Raw genomic sequence first — 16,307 nt, 5'->3', positions numbered from 1 at the left:
CCGGTGCCGGGTGTCCCGGTTGGTCCCGGGCAGCGGGCCCCCGCCCCGCCCGCCCGCCCGCCCGGCGCCGCCGCCGCCGCCGCCGCCCCCCGCCCCGCCCGGTGCCGCCCGGTCCCGCCCGTGGGCGGTGGGGCGGGGGCGGGGCGGGCGCAGGGGCGGCGGGCGCGGGATGGCGGCCCCGGGGCTGGAGCGGCACCGGCTGGCGCTGCTGGCGGCCAAGGAGGACGTGGGCAACCCCCGGGCCGGGACCAACTGGTGAGACTGGGGACGGGACCGGCAACAGGCACCGGTCACCGGGAACGGCCACCGGCACGGGCCACCGGGAATGGGCACCGGCCACCGGCACGGGCCACCGGCAATAGGCACCGGCCACCGGGAACGGCCACCGGCCACGGCCACCGGGAACGGCCACGGGGTACCGGGAACGGCCACGGGGTACCGGCACAGGGTGGGGGGCTCCGAGACACACCGGACACCGGCACCGGGACGGGACGGGACGGGGCGGGGGGGGGCGGCGGTCCGGGACGCCGCGGGGTCCCGGCCGGGACGCGTGGTGGGGGGTGCCGGGGTAGGGGTTGCCGGGACGGGCCCGCGGTCCCGGGGCTGAGCCCCGCCCGCCGCTGCGCCCGCCGAGCCGCTCTGGGAACCGGGCGCCCGGTCCGGTCCCGCCCCGCCCGGCCCCGCCGCCGCCGGGCTGGGAGCGGCGCCGCCGCCCGGGGCCCGGCCCGGCCCGGCCCGGAGACGGGGGGGGGGGAGACCGCACCGGGGGCACTGCCGGTGCGGCCGGCACCGGCTCCTGCCGCCCGTCCCCGGCGGGCCGGGGCTGGGGAAGGGGCCGGGGGGCACCCGGGAGTGCCCGGGGCGGTCGGGGCGCCCCGCCCGTCCGCACCCCCCACCCTGCCCGGGCAGCCCCCCGGGGGGGGAAGAGAGGGGGAGCAGGGTCCCGTCCCCGGGGGTCCCGGGCCGGTCCCGGGTCGGTGCCGCGGTCTCGGGGCTGGAGCCGGCCTCCTCCCGCCACCCGGCACGGCGGCCGGGGCCGGGGGTCCTCGTCCCACCGGGCTGACATCGGGGCGGGGGACGACAGCCGCAGGGCTGCACCGGCCCCCGCAGCGGCCCCTCGCCCCGCGGCGGCACACCGGGCTCGCTCGGCCCCCGGGCCGCCCGGGCGCTGCCCTCTGCCCCCAAACCGCCATCCCGGGCGGCGTGCCGCCGCGCCGGACCTCGGCTGGCCCAGCTCCGGCACCCGCGCCTGCCGCCGGACAGGCCCGCCGCGTGCGGCCGGCGTGCTGTGGCCTGTCGTGGCATTTCGTGCCGTGCCCTGCCACGCCGTGCCCTGCCCTGTCGTGCCATTCCGTGCCACGCCGTGCCGTGCCATGCCATTCCGTGCCACGCTGCACGTGTGCTCCCAGATCCGGGCCGTGTCCCAGCCGGCACGGCGCGCCGCGTGCCGCCACATGCGCGTGTAATCGGAGCCACGCGGAGACAAAGAGGCGGCAGAGCTGATGGGGAATGCCCGGCTGGGGCCTCCGCCAGCGAGGGGTCCCTGGCCACAGAGCCCCCCCCCCCGGGCCCCAGCCCCTGGCAGGGGGTCCCGGCACAGCCCGGGGGCCAGGGCTGCTCCCCCCTCTCTGGGCAGGCAAGGGGAGGACAGGGCCGGTGGGTCGGGGTCTGCCTGGCCGGTGGGGAGGGGTCCTGGGCACCCTGTGAGGTGCCAGCCCGGTGCTGGGTGACACCAGCATCGCCCTCAGGGGCTTGGGCCAGGGGCAGCCTGGGGGGGACCGGGGGGGGGGGCGTGCTGCTGCGACACTTCCCGCGGCCCCATTGTCCCCGGGGCGGATGCCGCCGGCAGCACTTCCACGAATTCAGCCCGGGTGGGCGGCACGGGGTGGGGGGTGCCCCCGGGCTGGCGGGTCCCCAGGCTGCCTCCCCCTGGCCCCCCCCAAGCTCTCCCCGGGGCAGCTCCCAGCTCCCCCCCCCAGGAGAGCCGCTGCCACCGGCCACGCTGCCCTGGGGGGGGGCACCCACCAGCCGGCGCTGCCCGGAGCAGGTCGGTGGCCACCGCCTGCCGCAGCCGGGGACGTCCGGGTGGCCGTGCTGCCGGCCACAGGTGACCTTGCCGGGACAAGGGCAGCTGCCCGTGCTGCTCTGCTGCAACCCCCCCCCCGACCCCCCTCTCCCCCCTCAGGGCCGTCTTTGCCTATGAGAAGCACCATGACCTCAAGCTCCTGGACTCCGGAGGTAACGGGGAGCGATGTCGCTGGGGCGGGTACTGGGGGGTCCCACTGTGCCCACCTCCCCTGACCACCTCCTCCTTGTAGCCGGGGGTCCGGATGAGCTGGCTGAAAAATTCTCCATCACCAGCATCATGTACGGGCTGTGCCGCATCCAAGACCCCAGCACTGGCGCTCACCGCATCGTCCTCATCAATTGGGTGAGTAGCGGGGCTTGGGGGGGGGGGGGTGTCGGTGCTCAGAACATCCTACCCCTCCACCGGGGATCCCGGGGGACAGGGACATGGCACGAGGTCCCAGCCTAAGCAGTGCATGCCGGTGCCAGGTCGGGGAGAAGGCACCGGAGTCCCAACGTAAGGCGTGTGCCGGGCATCTGCCCGCCATCAGAGCTTTCTTTAGGGTGAGTTTATGGGGGCACGGGACCCAGTTCCCAGCCCCGGTGCCCCCTTTGGGGGCACCGGGGCTGGGAACTGGGTCCCGTGCCCCCTTGTGTGTTGTCCCCCCCCATCCCAGCCAGCCCCGACCTTTGCTTGCTGCGCCGGGTGCATTCCTGGCTCTGCTGACTCAGACGCTGCTGTTCCCAGTTCCCAGCCTTGGCCGACGATCCGGGGTTGTGGTTGGGCTCCCTGCCCCCCCCCCCCCGCCCTGGCCGGATCCTGCCCTTGCTTGGTGGGATCCTGTGCCCCCCCCCGCTTCTGCTCCTATGTCCCAGCCCCCAGAGATCTGTCCGGCTCCCACATCTGGATCCGGCTCCCACATCTGGATCCAGCCCCACATCTGGATCCAGCCCCACATCTGAAGCTGGCGAGCGTGGGCAAGGGAATGGTGCCAGGATTCCCTGGGGAGGCTGCAAATCTGTCCCAGGGGGGAGTAGAGCATGGGGGGGGGGGCCGTGGGTGCTTGGGGCGGGGGATGACGCCGTCCCGTCTCGGCGGCAGGAGGCCAGCGTGGTGCTGAGCGCCCGCCGCGCCGAGGAGGTGACGCAGGAGGGGCTGAGCCGAGCGCTGGCACAGATGGCCCCTGCTGCCGCCCCCGCCAGGAGGGTGCCCCCCCCGGATGCCCAGGAGCTGGTGGTGAGTTGGGGGTCCCGAGGTGGGGGGGTGAGGTGCCCATGGGGATGGGGACCAGCCAGGAGGGCACCTGGTGGGGTGATGGGGCTCTCGTCCACCCTTACCAGTGCCCTCCCTGGGGGGTCTGTGGCTGGGGGGGGCCCCGGGGCTCCTGCCCTGAGACCCCGGCTCGGTCCCCGCAGGGTACCAACTACCGCAAGACCAACCCGGCGCTGGAGATCCACCGGACCAAGCGGGACTCCTTCTGGGCCCAGGCTGAGGTGAGGGGCAGGGGGCATGGGGGGGGGCATGAGTGAATCCCTGAGAGCCCCCCTGGCATCTCCAGGACCGGGGTCCCGGCTGCTGGCTCAGCCCATGAGGGCGCCGGGGGCTGAGCCCGGCGGGGGTCCCGGCACTGAGCGCGGTGCGGCCACAGCGCGAGGAAGAGCAACGCAAGGAGGAGGAGCGGCGGCGGGCGCTGGAGGAGCGCAAGCGCTGGGAGCGGGAGCGGATGGAAGAGGAGAGGCGGGAGGCAGCCGAGCGCGAGCTCCGCTTCAGGGAGAAGGAGCGGATGATCGAGGAGCAGCGGTGAGGGATGGGACCCATGAGCCTGGCCCTGGCACGCGTGCCCGTGGTGGGACCCACAGCCCCCTGCACCCCGCAGTGCCCCCAGCCCCGTGGGTGTTCTCACTGTGGGTGCCCGTGGTGGGACCCACAGCCCCCTGCATCCCGCAGTGCCCCCGGCCCCATCAGCACTCTCACCACGGGTGCCCACGGTGGGACCCCCAGCCCACCGCACCCCCAGCTTCCCCATCCCAGTGCCCCCAGTCCCACGTGGCTCCGAGCACGGAGACCCACAGCAGGACCCAGAGGCTCCTGCACCCCACGGCTGCTCCCCCCGTGCCCCCTCTGACGCTCCCTGCCCTCGCAGGAAGGAGCAGGCACGGCTGGAGGCAGAGGAGCGGAGGAAGGAGAAGGCACGATGGGTGAGCGAGGCAGCCGGGCTGGGGGGGGCCAGGGGGTATGGGGGGGGCGGAACGCGGGCTGCCCGACTGTGCTCCGTGCCCGCAGGAGCAGCAGCAGCGGGAGCACGAGGAGGCCATGCGGGACCGCGGCCGGCGCAGCGAGTCCATCGAGAAGGCGGCCGTGAGTGCCGGGGCCGAGCCCCCCATCCTGCCCTGTATGCCCCCAGCCGTGCCACGGGCCGTGCCGCAGGCTGAGCGCCCCGCCAGCCGTGCCGTGGTGCCGCACGGCCGTGCCGTGGCCCCGCTGACGGGTCTCCGTGCCGGCAGGAGGCGGCCGTCCTGGTCTCCCAGCGCTCGCAGAACCCCCGGGATTTCTTCCGGCAACGGGAACGCTCGGGGTCCACTTCTGGCACCCCGCTGCCAGCATCCCCCGTTGGCACCAGGACCGGTAGGTGCCCCCGTGGCGGGAGGTGACGAGGCCGGGTCCGGGGGTGCGGGGCAGCAGTGGGGGTCGCCGCCCCCCCGGGCGGGCAGGGCCGGCTGCTGACCCCTGCCCCGTGCCCCAGGTGCCCGTCGGCCATTCCTGCGGTACCAGCGCAGCCTGACGGAGTCAGCCTTCATCTTCCGCCGGCCGGACCCCCCACCCTCACCCGGACCCCTCCACCCTGGGGCGTTCAGGGCTGCACCCCCCCCCAGCCCCCACCGACCCCAGCCTCCCCTCCCCACCAGCCCCACGGGGAGGGGGACCCCTCCTTGTGGCACCTTGGGGAGCCCCCCCAGCCCCATGGGGACAGGGACGCCTCAGTGTGCCACCACTGGGACCCCCACCAGCCCCATAGGGAGGGGGACCCCTCCCTGTGCCCCCACTGGGACCCCCGCCAGCCCCGTGGGGACAGGGATGCCTCAGTGTGCCACCGCTGGGACCCCCACCAGCCCCATAGAGAGGGGGACCCCTCCCTGTGGCACCTTGGGGACCCCCCCCAGCCCCATGGGGACAGGGACGCCTCAGTGTGCCACCACTGGGACCCCCACCAGCCCCACAGCGAGGGGGACCCCTCCCTGTGCCCCCACTGGGACCCCCGCCAGCCCTGTGGGAACAGCGACCTCTCCTTGTGCGACCCTGGGGAGCCCCCCCAGCCCCATGGGGACAGGGACGCCTCAATGTGCCACTACTGGGACCCCCACCAGCCCTACAGCGAGGGGGACCCCTCCCTCTGCCCTCACTGGGAGCCCCACAAGCCCTGTGGGAAGGGGGACCCCTCCCTGTGCCACCCTGGGGAGCCCCCCCAGCCCAGCCAGGGCAGGGCCACCCCATGCTACCAGCCCCACAGGGACAGAGCTCCCTCCCTGTGCCACCCTGGGGACCCCCCCCAGCCCTGTGGGGACAGGACCCCCCCCTCTGGCCAGCCCCATAGGGACAGGCCCCCCGGCTCCCTGTGCCACCTGGGGGCCCCCCAGCCCAGCAGGGGCAGGGTCCCCCCCTGATGTGCCTGGGCCAGGGTCCCTGCTCCCCACTAGTCCCCCCAGGTCGGGGTGCCCCCCCGGCCCTCTTGGGTTGGCGTCCCCTGACAGCACTTGTGGGGCAGAGCCGCTGCCCCCCTGCAGCACTCCCGGGCTGGGGCCCCCCGGCAGCCCCCCCTGGCAGCCCCCTCTGGGCATCGAGGAGGCTGTGACTCTGCCTCCCCCCAGCCCCCCCAGCACCTCCCAGGATGAGGATGGACCCCCCCTGGACACCTACCCCCTCCCCAGCCCCCCCGCATGGGTGTCTCTGGGGCTGCTGGCGGGGCCAGGCGAGGGGGTCCCGAGCCCCCGGGGGGGGTCCCCCTTACCCGGGCTGACACCTGCCTCGATGCCCCACACCGGGACCCCCCCGCGCAGCCCCAGCCCCCCCAGCCTGCCGGAGGATCCAGCCCTTCCCTGCCTGGCACCCCAGGAACCGCAGCCAGGTGCGTGGCGGGGGACCCCTATATGGGTCTGGGGGGGGTGATTCCTGCACCCCAGACCCCCGTCCAGACGTGGGGGCTGGCGTGGGGCTCAGCCTGCCCCTCTCCCCATAGGGCCTGTGGGGCAGCAGGGGCAGGAGCCAGTCTGGGGTGACTCGGGGCACAACGGCATCGGGGGCCAAGAGCAGGGGGGCTGGCCGGCCCCCTGGGAGCGGGACCCCCCCCCGAGGCAGGTATGGCAGCGTTTGGGGCGGCGTGGGGCTGGGGGTGATGGGACGGGGCTGGGGGCGGCGTGGGGCTGAGGGGGGACGGGGCTGGGGGCTGAGGATGGGGGAGGATGGTTTTGGGACTGGGGGCCATGGCTGGGAGGGGGCAGGTGGGGGATAAGGCTGGGGGGTTGGTTCTTGGGGTTGGGATGGGGCTGGGGGAGATGGGACAGGACTGGAGGCTGAAGTTGGGGGGCAGGGTGTGGGGGACAAGGCTGGGGGGGGCAGGATGAGGCTGGAGTCAGGGGCAAGGCTGGGTGGTGGGGCTGGGGGGGGTCCCCTGGGCGGGGGGACAGGCACAGGCATGGCTGGGCATCCTGGGGACCCCTCAGGGCCCCCTTGTCTTGCAGGGAGACGAGGACAACAGCATCCTCCTGCCGCAGCCCCTGCACAAAACCAAGCCAGGTACCCCCCAACTCCATACCCCCCCCATACCCCCCCCCAGTACCCCTCTGCCCGGCTCAGCCCCCATCCCTCTCTCTGCCCAGGCTTCGCCCTGCTGCTGGCCCGAGACACCCCCCACCCGCAGCTGCCCGGGGGCACCAGCCCCCCTGCCGAGGACGAGGACCTCTCCCCCCACGCCGTGTAGCTGGGGGGGGGCCGGCAGCCACTTGGGGGAATCATCTGTATGGCACCACGGCCACCAGTCCTGTGCCCCCCTGGAGCCCCATCCCCACACATCACAGCCCCCCCCACTCACCCCCAGCACTGGGGCTGCAGCTGCAGCCCCCCCCCCCAAAACCCCTGGTTTGCACCCCAATAAGCAGCTTTGAGGGGGAGCTGGTGCCCCCACCCCCCACCTCACTGGTGGCAGCACAGGGTGGGGTGGGCACAGACACCCCCCCCCACTTACCCCCAGCCACCCCCCAATCAGACACAGCAGCTGTTAAATAAATTTTAATGCATATTAATGAGGTGGCAGCTTTGGGTCCCTGGCCTGGGGGGGCCAGGGCTGGTCCCTGCCAAGGGACTCTGCCCCCCCCCCCCAGGAGGGGCGGCCCCCAGGGTTAGAGGTGAGGGAAAGTGGAGCTGGGGGGGGTCCCTGCACGCCCCCCCACCCCGGGGTTAGACCCACACCCACTGTACATGGGGGTTTGCCCTGAGCACCCCCCCGCCCAGGGGACCCCAGCACCCACACTGCAATGGGAGGGGGTCAGCCCCCAGCACCCACGCTGGGGGGGGAACAGTCCCCCCCCAATTCTGGGGGCGTTCAGCCCTGAGGTCACCCTGCAATGGCGGTGTTGGCCCACCCGTCCCCCCCCAGCACAGGGTGGCAGAAATTCCAGTTTCTCCCCAAGAAAAGAAGCTGGGAGCCCCTGACCCCCCCACCCCAGAGCACGACCCCCCCCCCCAGGGTCCTGCAGGTCCCCAGGCTCAGACCCGGGACTGGAGGGGGCTGGGGGGCGTGGGGGGGTTATGGTCTGTGACCGGGCTGCTGCTGCCGCTGCTGGAGGAACCGGAGCTGGGAGGCGAGGGCCGTGGGGGGTGGGCTGCCTGCCGGGACCCCCGTCCCTTCAGGGTGCTGAGCTTGGCGTCGAGGGAGAGGGTGCGGGGACGGCCCCAGGGGCGGCGGGCAGGGGGGCTGGGGCTGCCCGCCCGGCCGGAGCGAGGGGCGCGCTGGGGGGGTCCCTCGAAGAGGGAGACCCACGGGGGGGTCCCCGGCGCCCGTCCCCCCGCCCGCCGCGTCAGGATGTCCGTCACCGCCTCGATGTCGTCGGCCGGATCAATAGCTGTGGGGAAGAGCGGGGGGTCAGCCGGACTCCCCCCGGACCCCCGTCCTGCTCCTGCGCCGTGGGGACGGGACCCGCCAACGGCCAGGACGGGGCGGCCCCATGGCAGAGACGTGCCCCACGGCCGGCGGATGCGTCCCACGGCCGGGACGTGCACCGGTGCCGGGGCAGCCGGGACGCGCTCTGTGGCCAAGGCGGCCGGGATTTGCCCCACGGCTGGAGTGGCTGGGACGTGGCCCGGGATGTGCCCAGTGGCTGGGACACGCACCGGAGCCAGGGCAAGTGGGACGTGGCCAAGATGGCCAGGATGCGCCCCGTGGCCGGGCCATCCCCACGGCCGTCCCCAGCGGTGCCGCGGGCCGTGGCACGGTGGGCTCACCCCGCCGGCCCCCCGCCCGTCACCTGTCGCTGTAATAGGAGGAGAGCAGAGCTCGGATCTCCGCCGAGACGGCGTTATCCTGCAGCAGGAGCCCTTCGCAGGCGGAGGGGGGCACGGCCGGGCCGGGCAGGGCTGGAGCCACCGGAGACGGGGGGACGGAGAGATGGGGGGGGATGACAGAGAGACAGCAGGGACAGAGGAAGGCAGGAAAGGACAGAGGAAGGCAGGAGCGGGGACACGGAGAGATGGGGGGACAGAGAGATGGGGGGGACAGAGGCGACGGAGAGAACGGCGACATTAGGGAGATGCCAGGGCGGCGAGGACGGGGCCGCCCGGCGGAAGGTTAGCGGAGAGCAGAGAGGAGGGAGACAGAGGCAGAGCCCCCCCAGCCCCCCCGGCCCCGGCGCTCACCCATCTCGTGGTAGAGCGAGCCCTGCCGGGGCAGCATGGCGGGCGGCCGGCGCGGCGGCGGCACCTCGATCCTCATCAGCTCGTCACAGCACTGCTTCCACTGACCTGGGGGCGCGGGGTGGGCGTCAGCGCCGCCGGGACCGGGTCCTGTTGGGTTGGGGGTCCCGCCGGGTTGGGGGGGTCCCGCCGCGCCTCCCCCGTCCGCGCTCACTCATGTCGTAGAAGTGCTGCCAGAAGGCTTCCATCCATCGCTGCGCCTCGGCCCGGCTCTCGGCCAGCAGCGTGTGGGTCACCTCCTCGCCGCCGTAGCGGTTGGTGACGGCCATGCCGTGGGGCTGCCCGCGCCCCTCCCGCTCCGTCGCGCGGATGCGGGTCTCCTGCGGTGGCGGCGGCGGCAGCCCTTAGACCCTGCAGCCCCCCGCGGCCCCCATAGCCCCCCAGCCGCCCCGGCTGTACCTTGTTGACGGCGATGGTGAGTGCCGGCTCCAGCCCGGCCTCGGCCTCGCCGGGACCGCGGTAGCAGAGGAGGTCGGTGCCGCGCAGGACGCAGTACAGACGGGCCCCGCTCTGCGCCTCGGCCCCCGGCTGCTGCCCGTAGAGATGGCGCCGTCGGCGCGGCGGGCACCGTGCCACCCCGGCCCCCCGGGGTCATCCCCAGCCCTACCGGGACCCCCAGCCCCACCGCGCCCCATCCCCTGCCCGGCGCGGGGGGACGGAGGCGGCCCCTCCCCAGCACAGGGATCCCCCGTTCTCCATCCCCACCCCGGTCCAGAGCCCACCGGCAGGGACTGCCGAGACCCAGTGGGCTCGCGCCACCACCCGTCCCCGTCCTCCTCCCTGTCCCCATCCCGTCCCTGTCCCCATCCCTGCCCATGTCCCCGTCCCCATCCCTGTCCCATTCCCGTCCCCGTCCCGCGCTCACCTGCAGCCGGAGGAAGCCGCTCGTCACCGGGGCGGCCATGCAGCGGGGCTGGGCAGCCAGGCGGCAGCACATGCTGCCGTAGAGGGGCAGCCAGAAGGAGCTCTCCTCTGGGGGGGGCACGCTCGCCTGGGGCGCCTGGGCACGGACCCCCCACCTGCACACACCCCACACCCCCCCCAACCCTGCCGGGACCCCAGCCCCATCTCCCCACCAAACCCACCCCCCGCCACGCCAAGCCCCCAGACCCCTCTCCCCACCGCGCTGGGCCCCCAGACTCCTCTCCCCTCCAACCCACCCGGGACCCCCCAGACCCCTCTCCCCGCACTCCATCAGTCCCCAGACCCCTCCCTCCCCACCCTGCCAGGCCCCCAGCCCCATCGCCCGTGCCGCGCCGTGCCGCACGCTCACCGTTGCTGGTGATGGCGAGGTCGTGGGTGCGGAAGCCGTCCTGCACCTCGGCCAGGGAGAGGACGGCGTGTGCCAGCAGATGGAACTTGGGGCCCCTGGGGGGACGGCGGGTGAGGGGAGGGGGGGGATAAGGGGACACAGAGCGGGGGACAGCGGAGGGACGGGTACTCACGGCACGCTGGGGGCTGGCAGCAGGAGGGGGCTGGTGGCCCCGTTACCCGGGGGGCTGCCGGGACCCCCGTCCATGGCGGCGCGCACCCGCTTGCCGGCAGAGCGTCCCAGGGAGGTGCTGAGGCGGGTGGCCAGCTTCCTGGGGGTGCTGCCCTGCGCCGCCCCCCCCGCCAGCCCCGCGCTGTACAGCTCCACCTTCAGCTCAAAGTCAGGTCCGGCCTCCGAGCTGGGGGGGGGCACGGGATGAGCGGGGTGGCCGTGGAATGTGGGGGGGACACCCCTCTCTGCTCCACCGCCCACCCCGGGACCCTCCGTGCCACCCCACAGGCTGGGGGTCCCTCCCGGGGGGAGGTGGGAGAGGGCAGGGGTCCCCCCGGGGAGCACCCGCTCACAAGAGGACGGCGCTCTCGAAGCAGATGTCGGTGAGGGTCCGGTCCACCAGCACCATGGGGGTGTCGTGGATCTCCGCCCCGAGCTGCAGCAGGCAGAAGACGGCGCAGCGGTGCAGTTCTGGGGGGCGGCGGGGGGGTGTCAGGGCAGTGGCGGGGGTGGGGGCGGCGATGCTGCCCCCCCACACCCCCACTCACCTCCCTTGTTCCTGAAGTACTCCGTGTCCTTCCACATCAGCGGGATGCGCAGGTCTGGGGCGGGAGGTGGGTGGGGAAGATGGGTGGTGAGGGGGGCTGAGCCCCCCCCGGGACGGTCCCATGGGGACACCCGAGGGCCCCTCGGTGGCCGCCTGCACCCAGGACCCCCCCCACCACGGGAGCGTGCACGGTGCTGGGCGCACCCGCTCCACCCCGGAGGGGGATGGCGGGGGGCAGCCGGCAGGACCCCCCCTCCGCCGTCCCCGTACCTGAGACGCAGACGGTGCCCCGGCAGGGCAGACGCTCATCCGCGGGGCCGGCGTCCGAGGGGCTGCGGGGGGAAGCGGGGAGCAGGGTGGGAGCTGTGACGGCCGCCCCAGCAGCGTCCCCCCCCTCGTCATCCCCCCCCCCCCACTCACAGCCAGGGATGCTCACCGCCTGGCCGTCCGCCGCAGCACCTGCGCTTCCTTCCTGCGCTGCAGCTCGGCCATGTAGGCCAGGACGCGGCTGTTGCAGACCAGGAGGCTCTTGGCAGCCTCCAACGCCTGCTCCCGACGGCTGCAGGCAGCCAGCAGCTTGCAGGCCCCCTCCCGCAGCCGCAGCTCCCGCTCCATCTTCCGCTGGATCTCCGTGTCCTGGGGAGGAGGGGGGGAATGGGGCTTGGGGGGGGGGGCTGCGTGGACAGGGCTGGCGGGGGGGGGGGTGTCCCTCCCCCCGGGTCCGGATTGGGGCTGCCACGTCCCCCCCGGGGGCCACGAAGCCACCCGGCCACCCCCAGGTCTGCACGGTTTGGGGGGGAGGTCCCAGATGCGCACCCCTGGCTCAGCGCAGCTCAGGGGGCACCCCAAGTGCAGGAGGGGACACCGGGACCCCTACACAGCTCCGCTCCCACCGGTGGGGGCCGGTCCACCCACCCCAAACCAGCCTTCGCTGCAGCCACCAAATGAACACCCTGCGCCCCCCCGGAGCCACGCAGCCACCGGCTCCTGGGGGTCCCCCTCCCTGGCCACCCCACAGCCACCTGCTGGGGTCCCCATCCCACCACGCCAGAATGGCCCCCAGCCCTGGGGGCTGCAGCCCCACTGCCCCCCAACAGCCCACAGGGGAGTCGTGCACCCCACAGAGACAGCGCGTACCCCACAGATGTGCCACGCGCCCCACAGATACATCATGTACCCTGTGGGGGAACCATGCACCCCCCAGATGAGCCACACACCCCACAGAGACAGCGCGTACCCCACGGCGGAGCCACACACCCCACGAATACATCACGTACCCCACGGGGGAACCACACACCCCACAGATACAGCATGTGCCCCACAGGGGAATGACACACCCCACAGATACACCATGTACCCCACGGCGGAACCACGCACCCCACAGATACATCACGTACCCCACGGGGGAACTGTGCACCCCGTGGATACATCACATACCCCACGGGCGAACCATGCACCCCACGGATACATCACATACCCCACGGGGGAACCGTGCACCCCACGGATACATCGTGAACCCCCACGGGTGAACAGCACGCCCCACAAGTACACCATGCACCCCACGGATGTGCCACGCACCCCACAGATTTGCCATGCATCCCCCAGACGTGCCACGCGCCCCACGGATACATCGTGCACCCCACGGGGGAACCACGTGCCCCACGGATGCACCACATGCCCCACAGATTTGCCACGTGCCCCCCCAGACGTGCCACACTTCCCGGGTACCACAGACACCCCCAGCGTGGGGACACACACACCCCCCGACCAGCTCCCCCCCCCTCACTCCCCCCAGACCCCCAACTCACTGCCGGTACCGGTTGCTGCTCCATTCCGGTACCGGCTGCTGCCTGCACCCCCCGCGCTGCCTGCACCCCCCCGGGCCCCCTGCCCATGGAGCTGCAGTGACGTCACCGCCTGCTATAAATAACCCCGAGCAGCGGACAAGGGGGGGTGGCAGCAACCGGGAACTCTTGTTCCCCCCCCACCCTGCCAGGACCACCCCCCATCATCCAGAGGACCCCCCCGGTGGGATATGGGGGGATGCTCCCCCCAAGGAGAGGATCGGTGGGGAGTGCTCTCTACCTTCCCGGGACCCCCTGGGATCCCCTGGAGCTCCGGGTCCTGGGGAACCCAGGGTCCGGAGCTCCGGAGGGTCCCGGGGGGTCCCGGTGGGGGCCCCCAGTTCCTACCTGGAGGCTAATGGCGATCTGTCGGATATAGAGCATGTTGAGATCTTCCAGGATCCGCAGCTTCTCCTGCATCTGAAGGCGTTGCCCCCTCCCCGCCACCTCCATCGGGACCACCGGGACCCCCCCGGTTATTCGGGGGGGGCTGGGGGGGGTGGGGGGGGTTTCCCGCATCCACCCCGGCTCCCCACCCGTGGACCCCACTGCATCCAGCGCCGTCAGGAGTCGGGTCTTTCTGCCTCCCCCCCCCCACTACGGCTGCGGAGAGAAAAGGGCCCTTTCATCGCCCCCCCCGGGTACCGGCTGCCCCCCCCACCCCTTCCCCTCCCCACCGGGCACCGGCCGCCCCCTCCCGCCGAACAACCGGACACTGTGCGGGAAAGGGCAGCGGGGGCGGCTGGGAAGGGGGGAAGGGGGAGAGGGGAATGGGGGGGTGCAGGGAGGGGATAAGGGGTGCAGGGGACGGGCGACAGGATGGGGTACAGGGGACAAGATGGGGTGCAGGGGAGGGGGTGCGTGGGCAGGACGGGGTGCAGGGTTCGGGGTGCAGAGGAGGGGGTGCAGGGGTTGGGGGACGGGATGGGGTGTGGGGGACGGGAACAAGGGGTGCTGGGGTCAGGGCGCAGGGGATGGGGTGCAGGGATGGGACAAGGGGTGCTGCGGACGGGGTGCAGGGACCGGACAGGGCGCGGGGACAAAGGACAGGAGAAGGGGCGCAGGAGATGGGGTGCAGGGGACAAGATGGGGTGCAGGCACCGGTTGGGGTGTGGGGATGGGACAAGGGGAGGGAACGGGGGGACGGGATGGGACAGGGGGCGGGGGGCTGGGGAAGGGGAGCGGGAGGGGGACGGGGTGCCAGGGATGGGGTGCAGGGACGGGACGGAGGGTGCAGGGGACGAGAAAAGGGGTGCTGGGAAGGGGGGGCGAGGGTTAGAGTTAGGGTGCGGGGATGGGACAGGGGGTGCAGGGGTTGGGGGACAGGGACAGGGCAAGGGGTGCAGAGCGGGGGGTGCAGGGGAGGGGGGACAGCAGCCAGGACGGGGTGCAGGGGACAGGAGGGGGGGTGCGGGGATCGGGGTGCGAGGACGGGGGGGGGCACAGGGATGGGAAGAGGGGTGCAGGGGTTGGGGTGCAGGACGAGGGGGTGCAGGGGTTGGGGTGCAGCAGGCGGGGGGGGGGGTCAGGACTGGGGGAGGCCGGCGCCGGTTCGAGCTGGGGGGGGGGGGCCGGGCTCAGGAGCGGGAGGACGGATCGGGGTGCGGGGAGGGAACGGGACACCGGTACCGGTACCGGTACCGACACCGGCGGTGGAACGGGAGGCGGGGGAACGGGAGGCGAGGGAACGGAGTCCCGACACCGGGACAGCCCCCCCCACCCCGCGCCGAGCCGGTCCCGGTGCCGCCCGCCGCCCCCTACCGGCCCCGGTGGGCGCAGCAGCGCGTGCCCCCCCGCCCCCCCCCCCGGTACCTTCCGCCGCTCCCGATCCGCCGCTCCGCCGCGGCGCGCACAGGAAGGCGGCGGCGGCCGCCCGCCCCCGGCCCGCCCCCCCCAACCCCCCCTCCCCGCCATTCCTCCGCCGGCTCCGCTTACAGGGGCCGCCCCCCGCCCGCCCCCACACACGGCGGCTCCGGGATACCGGGGCCGGGGGGTCCCCTGGCGGGGGGATCCCCCCTCTGCGAGTGCGGCCGGTACCGGGCGACCGGGTCCCCCCGGGCGCATTGAGACCCCCCCCCATGCGTGGCCGGTACCGGGCGACTCGTCCCCCCCCCAGGTGCATTCAGATCCAAACCCCTGAGCGCAGCCGGTACCGGGTCACCGGGCACCGAGACCCCCCTGCGCCTCGGGCCCAGTGGGGGGGTGGTTGAGGGTCCCGCTCCCCCAGCCCCGTCTTCTCCCTCGGCCCGGAGACCCCCCGCCAGCGGAGCCCCCTCCCCTGGACCCCGCGGCCCACAAGGGGCACCGGCGCGGATCCGGCCCTCGTGCGGTGTCGCCACGTGCCACACCAGACCCCGGCCCTGCGGGGCTCCCGCCGAGGCCCCCGCCCCGGCACCCCACCGGACCCCAGAACCGGGGGCCCAGCCGGCACCCCCTGTCCGGGCAGCAGCAGGAGAGCCGGGGGGCGCCGGGACCGTGGTCCTGCCACGCCGCCCTGGCACGCTGCCGGTGGCGAGGGCGGCCATGCCGGGGGCACAGGCGATTCCCGCTCTGCCGGGGCGAGAGCCGGCCGGTGTGGCGGGAAATCCCGGCTGGGCCGGTGGCGGCCGGTGCTGCCGGCGTGACGGGCAGGACGAGGGCGACGGGTGCCGGGAGCGGGGGAGCGGCTGCCGACGCCCTGCCCGACCTCCTGCCTGCCGGCGCGGCCCGGGCGCCGGTGCTAGCGCCGGTGCCGGTGCCGGTGCCGTACCTGCGCGGAGTCGGCCAGGAGGCTGAGCCGGCAGCGGCCGCGGCGGATCTCCATCTCCAGCGCCGAGCCGCGGGCCACCGTCACCCGGCTCCGCTGGTTGCGGCAGAACATCGCGCCGGTGCCGGTACCGGTGCCGCGGGAACGTTTCCTCGACTCCGAGCCCGGAGCAAACCCCTCCCCGGCCTTGCCGCACCTGGCACGGGGGCGGGACGCACCGGAGTGGCGGGAGGGAGGGGAGGGCACCGATCCCGGCCGCCACCGACCGACCCGCACGGCTGCAAAGCTCCCCGGGGAGCACCGGGGTGACCGGCGGGAGCCGGGGCTGGTGCCGGAGCCGGTACCGGGCAGCTCCTGGCACGGGCAGGACAATGGTCCCAGTCAGAGCGGGCAGCTGTGGGGACGGGGACGGGGGGGGGGTGAGGGGAGGGGGGGGGGCTGTGCACGTGCTAATTAACGCAGGGCCGCGCGGGCTGGGTGCGCACACGCGTGTGCACCGGCGGCGCGTGCCCACGGGCAGCCCTGCGGCGCGCGCCGCCCGGGCAGGAAACCGCCGCCGCGGGCCCTTTGAGCCCGCGGGGGCGGTTTCCGCCCGGGCAGCGCTCCCCCCCCCCCCCCCCCTTTGCCACTTCAAAGATGGCGGCGGCGGCGCCACA

General features: G+C 74.2%; 2 protein-coding genes across 7 annotated transcripts; one reads left to right on the top strand and one right to left on the bottom strand.

Annotated features, from left to right (window-relative positions):
- The first annotated feature begins 124 nt into the window (after nt 1-124).
- Nucleotides 125-7,318, top strand: LOC142033970 (uncharacterized). 2 transcript variants are annotated; one of them, XM_075034761.1, is made up of 14 exons: nt 125-255; nt 2,186-2,238; nt 2,319-2,431; nt 2,557-2,631; nt 3,170-3,304; nt 3,484-3,561; nt 3,717-3,868; nt 4,212-4,266; nt 4,352-4,426; nt 4,573-4,693; nt 4,812-6,191; nt 6,303-6,421; nt 6,805-6,859; nt 6,943-7,318. In XM_075034761.1, the coding sequence occupies exons 1-14, from the start codon at nt 170-172 to the stop codon at nt 7,041-7,043; spliced, it is 2,598 nt and encodes an 865-aa protein (XP_074890862.1). In that variant the 5' UTR covers nt 125-169; the 3' UTR covers nt 7,044-7,318. The 2 variants fall into 2 exon arrangements, with proteins under 2 accessions (XP_074890862.1, XP_074890790.1); XM_075034689.1 differs by having other exon boundaries at nt 6,787-6,859.
- A 20-nt stretch (nt 7,319-7,338) lies between these two features.
- On the bottom strand, nt 7,339-15,780 carry RTKN (rhotekin). 5 transcript variants are annotated; one of them, XM_075035941.1, is made up of 14 exons: nt 14,718-14,763; nt 13,254-13,508; nt 11,498-11,697; nt 11,332-11,393; nt 11,063-11,116; nt 10,868-10,985; nt 10,477-10,701; nt 10,305-10,399; nt 9,897-10,003; nt 9,431-9,562; nt 9,186-9,351; nt 8,975-9,079; nt 8,587-8,695; nt 8,047-8,184 (listed from the first exon to the last, which is right to left on the bottom strand). In XM_075035941.1, the coding sequence occupies exons 2-14, from the start codon at nt 13,422-13,424 to the stop codon at nt 8,178-8,180; spliced, it is 1,551 nt and encodes a 516-aa protein (XP_074892042.1). In that variant the 5' UTR covers nt 13,425-13,508; nt 14,718-14,763; the 3' UTR covers nt 8,047-8,177. The 5 variants fall into 5 exon arrangements, with proteins under 5 accessions (XP_074891857.1, XP_074891951.1, XP_074892042.1 ...); XM_075035756.1 differs by lacking the exon at nt 8,587-8,695 and having other exon boundaries at nt 7,339-8,184; XM_075035850.1 differs by lacking the exon at nt 8,587-8,695 and having other exon boundaries at nt 7,339-8,184; nt 9,431-9,559.
- Nucleotides 15,781-16,307: the final 527 nt, after the last annotated feature.

Source organism: Buteo buteo, chromosome 1, assembly GCF_964188355.1.
Source record: "Buteo buteo chromosome 1, bButBut1.hap1.1, whole genome shotgun sequence".
Taxonomy (NCBI): domain Eukaryota; kingdom Metazoa; phylum Chordata; class Aves; order Accipitriformes; family Accipitridae; genus Buteo; species Buteo buteo.
The sequence above is the reverse complement of the archived record's forward strand: the minus strand, read 5'-3'. Positions and strand labels throughout refer to the sequence as shown.

What these genes read in the sequence shown, in the direction of transcription:
- RTKN (XM_075035756.1), bottom strand. Translation starts at nt 13,424, where the DNA reads ATGCGGGAAACCCCCCCCACCCCCCCCAGCCCCCCCCGAATAACCGGG. An exon ending in CTGCCAGCCCCCAGCGTGCC is followed by an intron (nt 10,400 to 10,476) that starts GTGAGTACCCGT and finishes CCGTCCCCCCAG; the next exon opens with GGGCCCCAAGTTCCATCTGC. An exon ending in CCTCGCCATCACCAGCAACG is followed by an intron (nt 10,004 to 10,304) that starts GTGAGCGTGCGG and finishes TGCCCCCCCCAG; the next exon opens with AGGAGAGCTCCTTCTGGCTG.
- LOC142033970 (XM_075034689.1), top strand. Translation starts at nt 170, where the DNA reads ATGGCGGCCCCGGGGCTGGAGCGGCACCGGCTGGCGCTGCTGGCGGCC. An exon ending in GGAAGGAGAAGGCACGATGG is followed by an intron (nt 4,267 to 4,351) that starts GTGAGCGAGGCA and finishes CCGTGCCCGCAG; the next exon opens with GAGCAGCAGCAGCGGGAGCA. An exon ending in AGTCCATCGAGAAGGCGGCC is followed by an intron (nt 4,427 to 4,572) that starts GTGAGTGCCGGG and finishes CCGTGCCGGCAG; the next exon opens with GAGGCGGCCGTCCTGGTCTC.